At 46.3% G+C, this 18,767-nt stretch overlaps 2 protein-coding genes across 2 annotated transcripts in view; one reads left to right on the forward strand and one right to left on the reverse strand.

The window, feature by feature from the left end:
- The window catches only part of LOC144143679 (long-chain fatty acid transport protein 4-like), a 121,443-nt gene extending 108,008 nt beyond the window's left edge, over positions 1 to 13,435 (forward strand). Inside the window, exons 6-12 of the mRNA XM_077675467.1 lie at positions 434 to 635; positions 1,955 to 2,147; positions 4,460 to 4,603; positions 6,794 to 6,931; positions 7,497 to 7,661; positions 8,834 to 8,980; positions 11,694 to 13,435. Coding sequence (XP_077531593.1) covers positions 434 to 635; positions 1,955 to 2,147; positions 4,460 to 4,603; positions 6,794 to 6,931; positions 7,497 to 7,661; positions 8,834 to 8,980; positions 11,694 to 11,851 — 1,147 coding nt within the window. The 3' untranslated portion in view covers positions 11,852 to 13,435. The remainder of the gene's footprint in view (positions 1 to 433; positions 636 to 1,954; positions 2,148 to 4,459; positions 4,604 to 6,793; positions 6,932 to 7,496; positions 7,662 to 8,833; positions 8,981 to 11,693) is intronic.
- Positions 13,429 to 17,023, reverse strand: LOC144143695 (vacuolar-sorting protein SNF8-like). The gene has a single exon (XM_077675468.1). The coding sequence runs from the start codon at positions 16,807 to 16,809 to the stop codon at positions 16,078 to 16,080; it is 732 nt and encodes a 243-aa protein (XP_077531594.1). The 5' UTR covers positions 16,810 to 17,023; the 3' UTR covers positions 13,429 to 16,077.
- Positions 17,024 to 18,767: the final 1,744 nt, after the last annotated feature.

Below are 18,767 nucleotides of genomic sequence, written 5' to 3' on the forward strand. Positions count from 1 at the left end.
GTTCGGATTCTTTTTTTTTTTTTATGTGTGTGTATGCGTGATTGGCGGTTACTCTGAAGACACTGAAAGTGCATTTCGCATTGGTGCTCCTGTGCTTGACAAGCCCACAACTGAGGTGAAAGGATTCAGTTAATTTATGTGACTTTGTGTAAGGCTTGTGCATGATGATTTGGTGGGGTTACCTGGCTGGTACTGTTTCCTAATAGCTGACGAACTAGCGGGGGTTTATAGCTTCAGTCGCACTACTGTGTAAGCACAACTGAGCGAGTGGAACCTGAACACCTGTCACACCCAGGATAGCATCACAGTTATAGTTTGAATTGCGCCCCTTTTTTTGCCATGCCTATTTCTGCAAACGGTAGCAGCGGTGGTAGAAAGGCCCAGTGTGGCCTTCCGATTCCTCATGACCCCCACTGCTACATGGCCGCCGCAGGTACCTGTCCATGGTGTCCGCCTCCAAGTACATGATGCCCATCAACTCCAACGACATCCTGTACACGGCCCTGCCCCTGTACCACACGGCCGGCGGCATCCTGGCCGTGGGACAGGCCCTGCTCTTCGGCAACACGGTCGCCATCCGCTCCAAGTTCTCCGCCTCCCGCTTCTGGGACGACTGCATCAAATACGACTGCACCGTAAGGGCTTCACCGTTTGGCTTCGCCAGAGTACTGTTGGGGAGTCGGTGCTTACCCACAAATGGCAGCACCCTTCCCTGGTGCGTGAGTAACAGCAGTACAGTACAGCACAGAATCCTCTCCCTCTCTTTTTCTTTTCTTCAGCTTTGGTAGCTGATTAGGCCAGTGGCACTGCCAGCTTCAGTGGAAAGTGGGCTTGATTAGAATGAATTATTCACTTAAGTGGAGAGCTGGGAATGCTTTTGAGCCAGGAATTCCTCTTTAGTGAGTGGTCGATTGGCTCTGAGCTCAAATGATTGTATTCACTTTGGCCTGCCACGGTTAGCGCAGGGGTAAAGGCATTCTGCTGTTGGTAAGCACGACGTCAGAGATGCAATTCCCGGTCACCGATGTTCCTGTTCAAGTGCTCCCACAGGCCTACACCATGGCGAACTTTATAGGAGCCTTTGCAAAATTAATGTTCAATTGTTCTGCTATCCAGCTTTAACTGCAAAGGGAAGGGTTGGAGCATTACATGCCCACGCAAAGGAAGCAACAAAGCATGCAAGATTTCAATTTTACCAGCTGCAAGCACGCCATAAATAGATAAAGCATTCATAATGCTTTTCATGCACTGCTTTAGCAGATGTCTAGAATAAATGAATTAACAAAAAGATCCGGCTTCAGCCAAGCCACCTCAAGGGGAAATCCCGGTCTTTGAGCCATTGTCGTTACTTTGGAACCTACCCACTTGTGCATTTGACAGAGAGTGTCTTTGGGCATACTGAGAACAAATATGCAACTAATTCTTGTCTATGCAGCGTACGTAAGTTGTAGGCTGGTAATGTCATGCCACACCATTCCGTACAAAATTTTGATTACCTATGTGCTAAATAGCAGGTTACCTTATAGTATGTAAAAGTTTGTGTTCTGTGGGGACAGAAGAATGTAGTTATAATGTAATTTTAGCTTTATGGGTCTAATAATCATGGCAGTATGAAATTTCACGGTGTAAAGTACGAATATTTCGGTAATAATTGTTCCTGCAAATGTTTCATTTTTGTAGTGTTATTGCAGTGTCGTCTGCCGAAGGTAGCAATGATGCAGATCTGAGACACTGCGGGCAACAGTTGGCTTCATGGCAAAAAGACAATTTATTTTCGGAAAACAAGTACAGAGACGAGTTCAGAAATGTCGGCAAGAAAGGCCTTGGGAGTGTTTTCTTCACTGCTTGTAAGGATGTCAATAAAATTAGGACACCAAATTTGGTGATCTTTTTTTAATCTGAGGACCAGGGTTTTAAGGACTGCCTCCCTGGCGATGGCCTTCTCTGCTCCCAGGTGACCCAGTACATCGGGGAGATCTGCCGGTACCTGCTGGCGCAGCCCGTGCGGCCGCAGGAGCGGCAGCACAAGATCCGCATGATGTTCGGAAACGGCCTGCGGCCGCAGATCTGGAGCCAGTTCCAGGAGCGCTTCAACATCAAGGACATCCGCGAGCTCTACGGCTCCACCGAGGGCAATGCACACGTCCGTGAGTGGCTCGCTCCCGCATGTGCGACTATCGGCTGTGAATCTCTGGGAGGATCATTCAGGCGGGGTCTCTGCGTATTGTAAACCACTTAGTGCCACGTTTCTACCTCTTTTATTCAAATAAAATCAAATTAAATCAAATCAAATCAAAGTTTATTTCACTCACAGTTACAGTTACATTGAAGTGAAAAAAAGGTACATCGAAGGGGCAAGGAAAAAAGCTGCAAGAAGCAGCTGCTTGACAGGGCCCTTGCCCCCGTCCAGCAATGAACGGCGTGTGCGCTGAGAGGGTATATGTATAAAACACTCTGAAAAATACAATTTTTTTCATATGTCAGAGCAATATAAAACAATAAAATGAAATGATAAATAAAAATAATATGTAAAATGTGCTGCCATACATTGAAGGAGAAACTAACCAGTGGTCCACTTATTTGGTTCCCGGAGGAAATAGTAGGGGTTTGTGATGATGGATAGGGAAGAATCATTGTCATAGTGAAGTGAAAGAAAGCAAAAATCTAAATATGTGAAGAAACAAAGCTGTTAAATAGGTATACAGTCAAACTCCGCTACAACGAAATTCACGGGGATCGCGAAAAATTTCGTTGTAGCGAGAATTTCGTTGTCGCGGAAAAATCAGTAAATAAAGAAAACAGGGCAGGCGTCTAACTGGCGTCGTGAAATCTCCCACCTACCTTTTCGCCCCAATGTTGCCAACTTGCTTGGAGCTCGCTCCGCCAAAAATAGCACCCTTTTTATAGCACGGAGTTTATATCGTAATTTGCGGTCACAACGCGTCTCGCGGTGCTTAGACCAGCGTTGTAATATGCGCGTCGTACTCGTGGAGATCCGCGCAAAAGCAGGCGTCGTGAAATCACAGCGCGGAGTTTATATTTTAATTTGCGGTCACGGATATGCACAGGATATGCACGACACTCTGGGAGCATTTTATTTCCAAAACTTGAAAAAATCGCTGATTTTTGACTGCTTGCGCTTTCCCACGAGCAACGGGAGAATGCGCTGCTCACAGTCTGCGAGGAGCTGCATGGCGACATCATCGTCATGGGCGCCAAGGAAACTACGTAAAACGTCCAAGGAGTCCATGACCTGCGACGCGGTCACTGACGTCGGGACCGTCGGAACACCATGCCCGACTTCTTCGTCGTCGGATTAATCGGCGGCGGCGGCGGAGGCGGCGCGAGCACTCTTGAGGATCTCGGCATCACTCAGCTCCTCGTAGACGATCACGTCTGCGTCGGCATTTACGTAGTCGCTCAATGCTACGTTCTCAGGAACAATGCCGGCTTCCTCGAGAGCTGCCCATGCTTCGGCCATTGTCGCGTCTTGCCCCGGTCCAATGTCGTCGGCAGCTTGTGCATCGTCACTTGAACGGCACATCTCTTCGGGTCGAATCGAGTGACTTGTGTCCCGGGAAAATTTCGTTGAATCGGGAGAACAATAAAAAAAGTGGTTCGTTGTGGAGGGAGTTTTAATACATTGGGGCCTATGGGATGCGGGCGGGGAATCGAAAAACCTTCGTTGAAGCGGGAATTTCGTTGTAGCGGAGTTCGTTGTAGCGGAGTTTGACTGTATATGTATAGCATATGTAATTATTTCTTTTGCTGGATTCTTTATGTAGTGATGAATTGCTTTATTGTGGCAAGGTATCTATGTAGCATTGTTGCGCCTTTGCCAAGGTGGGCATCTGGTATAGCAAACCATTTTTTCTCGTTTGGTTTCGCCAGCAAAAAAAAAAAAAAAAAAAATGGAAAGAAATTCACTAATTCTTCACAAACTAGCTTCCCGAAAATTTCCTTCCAACGGATTAGTTGAGTAGTTGCAATCAACCTCGGGACACTGGCAGTAAAACAATAAGATCAGGAATTGCTACACCCTGTCACTGTGGTGAAATAAATGGGAACCACTTTGTAAACTTGTGAACCATGTGCTTGTGGCTATGACTCTTTATTTTTCTGCGGCGCACTGCTCGCTTAATTAATGGGAGTAATTATTAGCACTGACTAGTTCCAAAACCGTAACGAGCATTGCACACTGCACACCACTTTTTTTGGCACAAAGATGCAGGCCAAGTTTCTGTGGCTGTTTTGACACACTTTGACATTTTAAAAAAGGGGAAAAAAAGAAAAGGAAGAAGGGGAGGGAAAGCATGTCACGTAGTGTGTTATTAACAGGGAGGTGATTGTGCAAGGCTAGGTCGCAGCAGCAGTAAGCCGTAAAGGAGCTTTTATTTCTACCACTGTGTATACGTTTAGAAGATAGCTTTCTTATTAATCTGGGAATGTTCTCGTGCAGTCAACATTGACAACAAGGTCGGATCTGTGGGCTTCGTGTCGCGCATTGCTGGCAATGTGCATCCTGTCAAGCTGATCCGAGTGGACGAAGCTACTGGCGAGCCGATTCGGGACAAGAATGGGCTCTGTGTGCCCTGCGAGCCTGGTGAGAATGGACATCATTGCCTGGTCAATCACCCTAGTACACTGAACACCGTCTGTACAGTTAAGAATTTGGTGGTAGGAGAAAAATTGGCTGCAGCGCTTGTTAAGGTTTAATATTGTTTACCACAGTGCAAACAGACAGCCTTGGCAATGCCTGTCAACTGGTCATTTTAACATTATTTTTGGCTCTCTCGTGTAACATTTTATTGTGTTAAACCAGAAAAATGGCATAAGGGAGAGCCACAAAAGCACTTGAAAATTATATTTGCCAACCACACTTTGGATTGCGCTGCATAGGAAAGACTGATTGTAAAGAGTGAGCAGCTGTACGTTTGCAAACAATCATTTACTATGAGCTTTGTGGCAATGTTAAGGTAGCCCTCAAACAGGGAACTTTGATGACATATTGTAAAGGGTGCCATGTTTGTGCAACATTGGATGGGATATGCTGTATGGATGAAGTGTTATGTATTGCTTTTTGTGCGTGTGTGTGAATTGTCTTTAAGATGCTTTTAGAAGCAGTCTGCTAGGTGTCATGCCTCCATGTCCTGGCCAAAGGATAATCTTTTTAACATGAACAGCTTTATGTCCAGGCCAAAGGATAATCTCTTTAACATGAACAGTTTTACACGTACTCTTTTGTCCAGACAAACTTTCTGAGTGAGCGCCTCCGCTGATGATTTGTTGGAGTGAATATGGCTCTTGGTTGGGCATCCACACGACCAGACAGAACATTAAAAAAAAAAGTAATGAAAGAATCACTTTGCAGCAAAGATGGCTTATTTTGGTGGGGTGTATTCTTGGCATATACAGTTGTCTTGAAAAGGTTCTCAAAGTGCCTTCGGAGGATACTTCTGACGAGGACAAAGATGCTAGCATGGAGCCTGCACTGATGACATGTGACGAAGTAAATGCTGACCTAAATACAGTCCACCCTCGATAATTCAAAGTTGCTTGTTGCTTAACTGGAATTTTCAGTTAACTGGAAGTAATGTTCCTGTCCCAGCAATTGTACATGCAATTCAACAGAAGAAATCACTCGATAATTTGAAGTTAAAACCCAATATATCGGCTTACTGAAAGTTATTTCGAATAAAAAAGATCAAGGTGACCGTCGTCTTGATAAAATTCAAAATTTTTAAGCGCCATAACACCACCGTGCTCTGCACTATGTCGGCACTATCGCAACTAAGGCAGCACACAATAGATAAAGCGGCAGGTCAGCTGAGCCTCGTGCCAGCATACGCCTCTCTCTTTTCATGTCCTTGTTGCGCACAGCTCCGTGTGAGCAGTTTGTGTGGTGGGCACTTCAGGATTCGAATTTAGCGATAAGTCTGAACTATCAGGCCAAACCGTGTCGTACGCTTGAACTGCCCACGAAAGTCGAGATTCTGAACAAAATCAAGGAGGGAGACGTGTTGCGGGCTAGTGGCAATGCTGTTATTGTGCTTTCTGTTTGATTGGAAGTTCGGTTAATTCCAAGTTTTTTTGCGGTCCCTGTGGACTTCATATTAACGGAAGTCTTCATTGAACTTTCTTCAGCACGAATGTGTCAGATGATTTTAAGCTGGTTATGTGAGATGGTGTCATTCATGACAGCAGATGGATTTGAACAGCAGTGGCAAGCATCCATCATGATCTGGTTGAAATCAAGCAAGAGGGCTTGAAGACATATTTTAAGCCAAATAGCAAAGAGGTGGAGCCCGAAAAATTATTGAGGAATTGAGCCAAATGCTTTCGCTTTGTCATTTTTACTGATTTGCATCTACTTAATTTTTTATTCACCATTTTCAGGAAAGAGAAAAAGTAAGATATTTGAATGCACCTGGGCATGTTGCCGGTTGTTTTTTTGTGGGGCACTTAAGATAAGCCAAACTTCTGATAAGGCAAACAAGTTTTCACAGTCTGTTCTAGTTTATCTCAATGGGGACTTAGTGTATATCCAAACCAAATGCTGTATTTCATTTCTAAGTGACAGTGCCTATGGAATGAAGTGCATGATTTCTGGAAGATCCAACGTTTCGGGCACGACACGTATGCAGGAGAATTGATTGCTCTTTGTATATTGCTCACGCTTCAACTTTTGATTTGATCTGCAATGTCACTATTTGCATCCAACCACTTTTATCCTTCGTTCACTTGGAGCGGTTCTCCTGCGCCACTTTTGTCATTGCTTTCCCCACATGTGCAGATGAGGTGGGTGAACTGGTGGGACGCATTGTGCGCGACGACCACATCCACTCCTTTGACGGCTACGCCAACAAGGCAGCCACCAGCAAGAAGGTCTACAAGGACGTCTTCAAGAAGGGAGACATGGCCTTTGCCTCAGGTGGGCTGCCACGTGTCGCCTTTGCTGCTTTTGACCAGGTGCAAGCAAACCTGGACATGTCTGGCGGGTGCTGTTTTTAAAAAAAAGCGTGCATGTGATGAATTTACAAAAGAGTTTCTTCTACATTGTTATACTAGTGCTAAGGAGTTCTTACAAGGAAACAACAAGGAAGTGCAACACCAGGGGTTGTCTTGGATCCCGTGCATGTTCCTCCTTCACATGTTCCTCTTTCAACTTTCTTGTGAAACATTCATTTGCTGTCGTCTGGGTTCAGACTTTGACTCGGAGGCAGTTTGCACTTTGTTCGCTGACCCTTTGGCTTTGATTGCAGCACTTTTTGATTTTTGCACGCAAGAAAACTTCTCATTTCAACCATCGTCGTTGTTAGACGGAGAGTATTTGATTTTTGTATTTGTTGCCCTAATTTTATTTTGCAAGGATGAAATCGGTCTGGTAGAGAAAATGTTAGCACCAAAATCCAGCTGGGGCGTGCAAGTGCCTGAGCTGTAAGCCTGCCAAGCAGCTTGTTGAGCTGCGGTGGTCGTCCGACTTCTGGTCGTTGCAGGAGACCTGCTGCTCATGGACGAGTTCGGGTACCTGTTCTTCAAGGACAGGACTGGCGACACCTTCCGCTGGAAGGGAGAGAACGTGTCTACGTCCGAGGTGGAGGGAGTCATCGCGAGGATAGCAGGCCTTACGGACTGTGCAGTCTATGGAGTGGAGATTCCCGGTGCGTCCTTGTGCTGCGTCTTTACGTGAATTTTCTTTGCAGTTATTTGAAACAAGGTTAAGACAGCATTTTTTTTTAGGCATGAAATGTTTTTAGGGGAACCCCCATAAAATTTTTGCGGCTGCAGGGATGCGTGCGGTGCAAAGTGTGCCATCTTCACTTTTTGGGGCATTATAAGAACCTTTCAGGGAAAGTGTTGTGGAAAACCTTGGTCCAGTACTGAAAATAAGCATGACCGATTTCGAGTGTGTACCACATGTGCTCACCACTGGTTTGTGCCCCTGGCTTGCACTAGCAAAAAAGCTGTCTCAAATATTAAGCTCGGTTTCACTGCCCCGCCGCGGTGGCTCAGTGGCTAAGGCGTTGCGCTGCTGAGCACGAGGTCGCGGGTTCGATTCCCGGCCGCGGCGGCCGCTTTTCTGATGGAGGCGAAAAGCAAAAACGCCCGTGTGTACGATATTTCGGCGCATGATGAAGATCCCCAGGTGGTCAAAATTAATCCGGAGCCCTCCACTACGGCGCGCCTCATCGCCTGCATTGCGTCGGCGCGTTAAACCCCACAATCAATCAATAAATCAATCGGTTTCACTGCTGTTCTTCTGGAGAAAAAAAATTATTTGGCTTGCAGTAAATCAGCCCAAATGCTTGTTCTGGACACCGTTTATTCATGTGAGACTTTTTTAAACACGTTAACGGTGTACGGTAAAGCAACCTTAGTGGTGCGTGTTGTGCAAAGAAGCCAGATTGATTTGCATGTCTTGCACAGAAGCCAGCTTTTTGAGTTGTCAGCTGTACTCCATGGGTTGACCAGGTTTCATGCCAACATGGCAGAGAACGCCCAGGGCATGCTTCACTGTGCACACACACGTAATGCGGCAAAACTCGCCCACGAAGCTCTTGAAAGCTGCATTTCGGATAGGTGCGAAATACAATAGTTGGTGGGCGATCATGGTGATGTATAGTGAATAGACAGCATCAGCTGTGGGATAATTCATTGATATTGCGTCAGGATTTTACTGACTCGATTGTGGGTATTGCATTGGTATTTCAACTCAATTGATTCCCTGCAGGAGTTAATGTGAGGAAGTTTGAAAGTGACATTATTATGAATTTTGCGTGAATGCTTTGTCTACACACAGGAGAGTTCGTGACTTGCTCTCTTCTTTTATCAGGATCTGAAGGCAAGGCCGGCATGGCTGCCATCTGTGATCCTGAGAACAAACTCAACTTGGCAACTTTCCTGCGTGATGTGCGGAATGCCCTCCCCGCTTATGCGATACCCCTCTTCATTCGTGTTGTAAAGGATCTAGAGGCAACAGGTGAGATATTTTGTTGTAGACAGCTGGCCATATTTGGTGGAAGAGTATGGGCTTTTTGAAACTGCCACTGCTGCAACTGACAGCTGAGAAGAATAACTACTCAATGTAATCGTCCTCCTTCAACATGCTGCTGCCTACATTTTCCTTCATTTTGTGCACCTGCACCTGTGACTTTCCTTTACTCGGAGTGGAAGCAGCCTAGCCTGAATTGCCTTACTTACCATACTGCACTGAACTACTAAACTGAAAGGAGCTCTTCCGTGCCCTGAATTGAGCTGTAGTGCAGCGATACCACACTTTATGCCTGTGAAAGCAGATAATTTTGGCTCATTATTGGCTCTGGCAATAGGCTATTTAAAAGGTTATTAAAACATAGCATTGGCATAAAACGGTGGAGATCACGAGAAAGTTAGTCATCGGCAACTTGGAAATAGATGCTTGTTAGTTTGACAAGTGATGCACTAAGAGCTCAGTCTGATTATTAAATTGAAGGTGGTGCTGTCTCAAATACCGTAAAAGCCTGCGTATAATGTGAGGATTTTTTACAGTTATTAGCATCCCAAATTTCTGCCTAGTACTAGATATTCACATCTAAACAAAAATTTCAGCCGAAAATCTGACTTCGCGTTCTGGTTTTGTTACTGCAGCATACACATTGTAGCTTACAGGAGGCACCATGTAGTGACAGTGTGGGTTTGTGCTTCTTAGCAGCACGTAAGCTAAGCACGTGAGCAGCATGTATATACACCAAGTGCATGCTTTCGGGAATTTTTTTTTTTTCTCCATCACAGTGAAACAGCAAATATTTGGGATTGCAAAAGGAAAGAGTACTCATCTACCATCAAGAGGGAGGCTGGTTTTAGCCACAGAGAACATTGGCAACTACACCGCCAGGAGGCAGTTCAGCATGATGCAGCGCAGTGATCGCGGTTGGTGACAGTAAAACGAGGCTCTTTTTGCGTGCAGTGGTATGCACAGAAGATTTCAAAGGCCAAAGAATGGTGCAGTCCCGGAAATCGAATTCCCCTTGACGCAGTTCGTACAGCTACAGTGAGCTGCACACCATGCCGTGAGCCCAGAGCTCTTGCAGACCAAAGTTGCGGAACATGCAAGAGAGAAAGGCATCCCGTTCTCCAACTTCAAAGCCGGCAAGCACTAAGTTGCTTGCTACATGTGCCGTGCTGCATTTTCATTATGCCGGCAAACATGGAATTTTACAAAAGCTGCCCAAATCATTTGAAGCTCTGCTCACGGCTTTTCCTCTCCACGTTATTCCGTTGCACAAGACGAAGATCTTTTACGCCTATGGCACACAGAAACTTTCAATTTACAATTGAACGCTGGCCCACAAGTGTGGCCTATGTATTTTTAATGGGGCACTCGACAGACAACTGGTTCAACGGCCTTCGGAAGGCCTTTAAAACGGCCATGTAGCTCAAATATTATTCGGGGTAATTGGCAATGCCGACCAGACGGCAGTGTACAAAATGTGACCTCGTCTCTTTCTGTGCCCGAAAAGGGCTCCAGGCAAATTTGTGTTTGGGCCAGGGAGAACGAGAAGATGCAGTTTTCCGTGATGTCGTCTTGCATGGTGGATGGTTGCCGTCTTTCGCCCTGTGCTGCCTTCAAGCGCAGCAATACTGGAACACGAGGAGCTACTGACAAATGTTGTCATGGGGAGCCAGGCGAAAGGTGGGCTGAATGGAGGAGGGACCTAGTGCATCACTCAATAAAGTCTGGGTGGTGCAGGCAGCTTGGGGAATCGCTGTCGCCCCCATTCATCCTTGTTCTGGTGCTACTTGGCCATTATCCCTCTTGGGATGTCGTCTCAGCTGCTACGGCCATTTGGTGATAATTCACTACTAGCGCTTTACGCACGAATGGGTGTTTCCTGCATGGCTTCTTGCGCGCGCCTCTTCGCCAGCTCCAAATGCCTTCGGGTTGTCTGGAAGCACTTCGCCACCAAGCTCGCCATAATACCACTGCCTCTCTATGTCGCTGTCTGTGGTGTGCTTTTTGCAAAAATAGAGACATGAGCTGTCGATCTTTCCTTGGAATTGCGCCAGCCCGCACCTCCAACCGTACAGGGCACTCGGAACTTTAATGGTATAACGTTGTCCTTGCAGGATGTGTAGCCACTGCTGCAGTTCGGCACATCACATTTCCGTCCCATCCTTAAAAAAGCACGGATGGAAAGCACTCGCCTCTATTGCAATGTGGAAAGTGCGCGCCAAGTATGAGAAGCCAGTGCTGCTGGCGCAATGAGGAAACTTACAAGAGAGAACTATGGCGTGGCAGTGTCGGCAGACGTCTGCTCTGGGATTCGTACCAGTAGCTCGTTTCTAGGTGCAGTATGGCATGTAATTGGGACAGTATTCAGTAATAGCTGCTGCTAAAATGTTTGGCACTTCTATTTGGCACTTGTATTTTATGCAGATGAAACTCCTTGTCTTTTCACTTTCTGCAGTTCTCACCTCTTACTATTTGCGTTTGAATAATATATGTGGGTTGTAAGGGTAGCTGTTACTTTTTTTGAGCGCTTCCACATTTGAATTGGCAGTATTGCATACACATGGACTTATTCTTTCTACCTAGAAACTAAGAAGTTGTTTCATTCCTTTGAAATAGACAGCAAACATTTGCAATTAAAAAAAAAATTCTGGTTTCCTATCTTGACCTGTTTTGTCTCTTTTCATTCCAAAAAAAACCCCAGGCACCTACAAGATCAAAAAGGTGGATCTGCAGAAGCAGCAGTACGACATCGACACAATCAATGACCCCATGTACTTCCTTGACCTGAACGCGAATGAGTACGTGCCACTCACCAAGGCAGTCTTCGACAAGATACAGCGGGGAGAGGCCAGAGTTTAGAGGCGTTTGTGCAAGCGTCCTCCACCTCCTCCCAAGGACCTTCGAGGACCAATGAAATTCTCAGCTTCATACACACACAACGTACATGCAGAGCCTGAAGACTGTACCACTAAATCCTGTTGCTGCTGTTGTGGTCTGGGCCTTTCAGAATGCGAGTGCGTTTTTTCTGCCATTGGAGTTTACAAGAGCTTAAATGGAAAAAATTCAATCAAAAAAAGAAAAGAACAAAGCAGTACAAATAAACATGCAACGAATGGCAAGAAAGCTTCAAGATAATCATACCCTATTGTCAGTTGTGTTCCCGTCATTGTTTTGTCAGTAGATGATTTTACCCAGGCAACACGCATAAATCTCGTGCAGGGACAGTTTTTGCTACCCTGTGTGCCGTTTATCTGCAGAGCATGTCTGGTGCCCATTTGGTGGCATACCTTGTGATACTACGTAAGCATGCTGAAATCAATTTTTGGCGGGGCCTGTGCATTTATGCTTTGCGTTGGAACGACCTGCTATCAGTGTTAAACAGAAAAGGCAGAGATCAGGCGCTCTCTGCTCTGTGAAGTACGTCTTGTATTTACTTAGGGTGGCCCCCACATTCCTTTACCAGTGATGCTTTCATGACATTTTGAAGGTGGCCGTCTATCTGTTTGAGATTAAGGATGTGCTGCAAGTGCTTGTGTTGGCCATCAAGCGAAGGGGATGATGCTGTTTTCGTGTTGTCTGGGAGCACACCTGACGTCTTGTTATGGGGACCTCTATCCGACATAGCGTTATAATATCAGCCAGCAACTGTGAAATTGCCAGCTTTTTTTTTTTTTTTTTCGTACGGTGGTGTTTCTTTAGCCCGCATCCATTTCCAGTGCTGCGTGTTTCAAACAATGCTTGGCAATTCATTCCATCGTGGCCGCCCTCGGTAATGTTTATTGGTAAGAGTAGTGGCCACCCTCAGTAATGTTTATTGGCAAGAGTTGCCACACCGCGTCTTTGGTATTCAGTTTTTATCGTGTTACTGTCTGGAGCAATACCGTACGTTTAACCAGAGTTACACTGCAGATGAGAGCGAGTTGCGGTGTCTGCTTTAATGTACACAACTTTGTCACTACCACTGTATTATCATTCTTAATTGTGACACGAGTCCGTATTCGGCTAGCGGCTGCACACAGGTGCGGACGTACCAATGGGCCCAGTGCAGCGGCAGTTGTTGCAGTTGGAGCAGTCGTTCTCGAGGCATTTTAGACCTGCTGTTGGTTCATTGCAGAGTTTTATTTTGTTAAATACAGAGGAACTGTTGGTAGTACGTGTTTGGGGAAGATGCATTTGCCTTTATGAGAATAGCTCTCTTTATCGTTGTTGCCCAAAGCGTTGTCATGGGAGAAGCAATTTCCTTCAAGAAGAATGAGCGCCTGAGCGTGGGTTCTTGCCAAGAGGAAGGGTTTTTATGTTGATATTGTATATACAGTGTCGAAGGAGAGAGCAAGATGTCTCTTTTTCTTTGCTAGGCTGCTGTGATAAAACCACCAGACCAGCCGAAGCCATCCTGTTGTAAACGAACCTACGTACTTACAAAAAATAAATCTCAAACACCAATACTTTGTCCTGTTCTTTATGAGAAAACATTAATGTTTTAAAATAAAACTTTAGGAGTTTGGTGAGTATGTGTCCACTTTTCCAAGTTGTGCTGCTCAATGCATGTCGACAATGTAGCTTTGTAGTGCTTGGAAGCAAAGGTTTGCTGGACATGCATGCGGTAGCATTTCGTCTTGACACAAAATGTGCACATTCTTTGAACTTCTGGCACCAACAGTACTCCGCCAACTAGGAATTTTATTGCCACATACGATAAACATGGCTTGAGAGCGAGATGGTAAAGTGCAAACAGGAAGCTTTGCTACTATGTGCATGCTGACAATGCAGCTACTTGCATCCATAAAAGTAACTTCATTAGTGCAACAAATGGCCCAAGAGCCACACTGTGATGTGCAAGCAGTGAGCTGTATTTGTTTTACACTGTTGAGCTAGGCTTTAATTAAAGCCACTGGCAATGTATCTGCAATGCACAACTTGCATGCCTAAATCAAAAATAATTCAATTCAGTCTTGCAAGCATCATTCAAAGCCACAGATTAGCATTACGGTTGGGCTTAACATTAACTGTGCATGGACTGAGCTGCATAGTGCTTGCAGGCAAAGTCCTCATTGGAGTCCCCAAAACACCCCCCCAAAATGCCAGACGTTTCCGAGCAACGCTCTCAACGACGCTTTTCAGAGCTCCTGCTGTGTGGACAGGACATAGCAAGGCGCAACCTTGGCTAACCATGCAGTGCCATAGATGCTACAGCCCTCCTAGGAGTATTCTGCCCGTGCGCTGATGCAGCCATGTCGGTGCTTTGCCAATGTAATGCAACGAGCACGCACTTTGCGTTGTGTCCACATTACTTAGTGCAGCTATTCAATCTGTGTAGTGGGGAAAATCAAAAAGCAGTCGCTATTTTGCCCCCTCCTTTGGGAGGCAAACACGAGCGACTGAATCAGCCTATCTGTCGACAGAAGTTGAAATATGTAATAATCGGCTGTTTGCAGCTGCTGCTGTGAGACCATAACATAACTATGAAACCACAAGGAAACATTTCAAGCAAAATGACGTTTTCTGTGTTTTCCTAATTTTTGGGTCCCATAAGCCCACAAACAAAAAACAGAGCTTAAAGAACAAATATTAAGATTTATTAATGAGGCAATTAGGGCATCTGGCAATTAAAAATGTTGAGCAGAGACATCACTTTTGCATATTTTACAAAACCTTATTACTACATGATCCTACAAACAAAAAATGAGCTCCGTAATGCACGTATTTACAGATTTACAAGCTTGGGAATAAAACTCGGATCGCCATTTTTTTTCAGCCTCAATATCGTAATTTCTTCTTAACCAGAGCTGATTCTTTGTAGCATCCAGCTCCACTAAAATGAAACAACAGTGATATCTATTGCAACAGGCATCATCGAAGAACAATTCCCCAGAAAACTAGCAGTTTTGGTTTCATTCTCTATGCACTAGAGGAACTTTTAGGTGATGGCGTCAATTGACACCACCAGGGCCGAAAGGGTTGTTTCCAGATGTGAAAAGCAGTTATTGAAAAAGTTCTATTGCTAAGTGTAAACGTTCAGTAAAGTTCAGTTTTTTACCCCCAAGACGCTACGTCAATAGGCTGGCTCTTTGTTTACTAAGAAGGGGGTATGCTCCAGGCCCTGAATTGTAAAGCGGAGTTTCGCAACTGGTTACTTGTTACTTAAAGAATGCTGGGAACTTTGCTGGCATGCATGTTTTGATCCTAGGTCATCCTATGCAGCAGCAGCAAAGAGGTCTCTAAAAAATTTTTTTTTTACCTCACATGTGTGGGCAGTATTCAGATGAAATGCTTCTGTATTGAGATTTTGGTGCACATTAAAGATCCCTAGGTAGCCAAATTAATTTGTAGCCTTCCCCTACAGCGTGCCTCATACCTCAGGTGTAGCTTTGGCATATAGCCCACCCCATCCCAAGTATAGTAGGAGAGATGGCATCACTAGCGCACCAGTAATCGCCTTGACCCCTATGGCCGCAGGTGATAACACTAGCAGGAGGACAATGGCGGGGTAGTGGAAGAGGTCGTGTAGCGATAGAACACTGCCAATGGTCATGGGTGACCAGGCACAGCCCGTGAGTGGGAAAGCATGTCTTCTCATTTATGAAGGTGATCAAAATTTTGAGATGCTTGTGAGGGCCTTTAATGCTGGGAGCAAAAAACAAGCTGAAGGGTGCAGCAGTACTTCACATCCTGAGACGCTTTTGAGTAACTGAAGCCGAGCAGTGATGGCAAGCTACAGGGCCTTCCTGAACTGTACCCACCGTAGGAGGGTGTTTTGGTGATGCCAACCAGGGCTATGCTATTTTTGCATATCTGCACCATTTGAACATTGCATGTGCATGGCTAAACAACAGGGTTGCAAGGCGACAGCTCCGACAGTAGGAGTAACGCACCAAAGCATATATAGCAGGCAATATGGCAACATATAGCTTGTTTTCTGCGATTTAACAGCGCTAGTGGCAATATACGACACAGCTGACTTAGCAGAAAAACGTGTTGCACCACAAATTCCCACGTTTGATACTGGTCCAGAAAGAAAGGAAAACGCCCACGCTAACGTACAAGGCAAAATGGCTTAGGCAACGAAGCGCACACGCTCTCCAGAACTACCTAACGAGTCCGGGAAACCAGTAGAGGTACTCGTTCGGTGCCTGGGTATCTAGCCAGACGAGGCCTTCCTTGAGCAGGTCTTCAAGAGCCTTCTGTGCCCGGTCGCTGTCCCAGCCCAAGTCCCCAGTTAAGGAAGACACCGAAGCGTAACCCGTAGAACCAGCCTGCTTGATGATGGTGGTGTGATCCAGGCTCAGTTCGGTCGGCACAGACTGGACCAAGTACCGAGCGCCGACAGAGATGAGTCGAAAACCTTTTCCCAGCGCCTTGAGCTTCTCGATGGCTCGCAGGAGGTCATCCTGCGTTATCTCCTCTTGCTTGTGGGCGCTCTTGCGAGATTTGGTCACCCTCTCCCGGAGCTCTTCGAGGCTCATAAGGCCGCCGTTGCGGTGCGACGTCGCCAGGCACACCTCGATGATCTGGACGCCGAGCTCGTAGTAGAAGTCGCCCACTCCGAGCATGTCAGCCCAGAAGCCCTTGCTGGATGCGAGCGGATCCACGCCAGCAGTGGCGCACATCTCCTGGAACTGCCGACGGAACTGTGGGTTTCTGCGGATGTCGTTCTTGTGGTTGGCGGCGAATCCTTGGAGCTTGGTCCGAAACGCTTCCATCTGCCGGCTCATCTGCTGCAGCTGCTCCTCGGCGAGCTCCGAGCCGCGATCTTTGAAGCGGGCCTGTTCGAGCTGCTGCTTCTGAATGGCGCCAACACCACCCACGCGACGCCGCATGATTGCGATGGCTCAGGTACCCGTTACCACGCTTTTCCAGTGTCTGTCAAGGCAGTAAACACTCACGCTCAATCGACTCGGCGACAGCTATCACGGCACGGACGAGATTCAGCAAACGCCATGGCAAACGCCCTCTGACTTGGCTTGACTTGGCCTGGCCCTGGCTTCTCAAAAATTTCAACCGTTCTTTCTTTTTTTTTTTTTGTACAGGGTTAGCGATTGACTGTCATAAATGTCTCACTTTAGTAAATTGCAGTCATTTGGTCCGTTTATAAAAGACAAAGAATGGTATTCAATGATAAAGGACAAAAATTGCTCCACCTCCGTTGATACTTGTTTCTTTTCCGTTTTTGTACAGCAGCAGTTTCACTGGTTTCACCTGGTTTCACTGGTTTCACCCACTCTGGTTTCACTGGTATCACCCACTCTGGTTTCACCTGTGGTTTCACCGGTTTCACCGGTTTCACATCGGGTCGGCCGTCAGCAAGCAGCCTTTTCTCCGCCGCTCACGGCCTTCTGAAGCATCGCCTCCTGTATTTTTACGGTTAAGTCTCCTGCCACGCGCGTGGCACGAGCTGCGCCCCCCTGGCAACAGCTGCTGCCACGCAGAAGTGACGTCAAGCTAAAGTAATCACGTGACTTCCTGTGACGTCACAAAACAAACGTCATATTTACGTCATTTGATCATGCCACTTTTTTGTGTTGACGACGGCAGCCGGGTGTTCGCGTCTTGTCCCGATGTTCTCCGCCCGTGGTTCGAATGGCAGGCCTGACGCATCGTTACGTCCTTATCTCCCTGTACAGCAGCTGCCTCGCGGCGCTTTTTTCTTGTTGGGAGGTGTGCTTGTAATTATTTAGATTGGGTATTTTTTGTGAACTTGCTGTTGCACGTCTTGGTAAGCCTAACGCATTTTTTCTGCACGCTGCTTCGCCCCGCTTTTTACATGCTCCTAGAACTGTACTGTTGTCGTTTAATATTTTGTAAGCTTCACGTTGTTTTGCAGTTCGCGTGCTATTTGCTTTACGCGCCTGCATTTGTTGTCTACTTGTGCCTCGCTTCTTCCATGCCAAGCCTTGTGTTCTGATTCTGGAGTGGTGGCTCAATTATAAAAGTAGGGATCAGTATTTTCCATCGCGTCGCGCCGTAGCGAGCGACGTAGTGTCAGCGTGTGCACGAATCGAGTGTCGTCAGGTAGCGCACGGCATCATCGAACGCAATCCGATCTCGCATGTAGCTTCTGCAATTTTTCCCCCGGGGCAGTAGTACTGTCGCCGAGAAATGTATCCTGACTATTCCACAGAAACGATCTGTGCACGTAGCGCTGCAGAATCCGTGCAGGGAGCGCAGTTGCACTTCCGTGGGTGGAGCCCAACTGCCCGTCCAAAGATATATCTATTCAAGATACCACTGAAACCATTCGCTGACTGGCTGGCTTCTTGTGCAAGGAGGCTCAAGCTCCAACTGTGCAAGCATGGGAGAAGTGCAGCCGATAAGATCGCCGTGTGAGCCAAGTTTGGAACTTCTGCTAATAGTCCTTTAAAAGTCTGGTGTGCATAAGGTTAACAAGTGACAATTCAGTTATTGTTCATCTATGCTCAGATTTGTTGCTTAGTACCATTGTGCTTTCAACTTAGGAAGTCTTAATGAAATGATAGGCAAGGCTTAAAATTACTGCTTGGCTCTTATTTCCCTTTCCTTCGCTCCAGTACCGTTCGCCTCCTCTAACCTGGTTAGGCAACAGAACTTCCTCCTGCGTCTGCTTTGAGTATGTATTTTGATAGGCTCGTTCCTTCTTTACTCTTGTGTTTGGCTTGGTTGGAATTGAACATAACCAGGTACAATATTTTCATTCACTTTCAGCAGGATGGGCTAATGATGATGAGAGCTTATCTCGGAGGCTTGCAGTCTTTGCACAAATTCCAAGTGGCTGTGACATCTATATGCCCATCCCAAGCAC

The sequence above is a fragment of the Haemaphysalis longicornis genome, unplaced genomic scaffold, assembly GCF_048455015.1.
Source record: "Haemaphysalis longicornis isolate Haplotype H1 unplaced genomic scaffold, Haemaphysalis longicornis Haplotype H1 scaffold_1, whole genome shotgun sequence".
NCBI lineage: Eukaryota > Metazoa > Arthropoda > Arachnida > Ixodida > Ixodidae > Haemaphysalis > Haemaphysalis longicornis.

Bases quoted from the DNA above. Each gene is read 5' to 3' on its own strand.
- LOC144143695 (XM_077675468.1), bottom strand. From the start codon at position 16,809: ATGCGGCGTCGCGTGGGTGGTGTTGGCGCCATTCAGAAGCAGCAGCTC.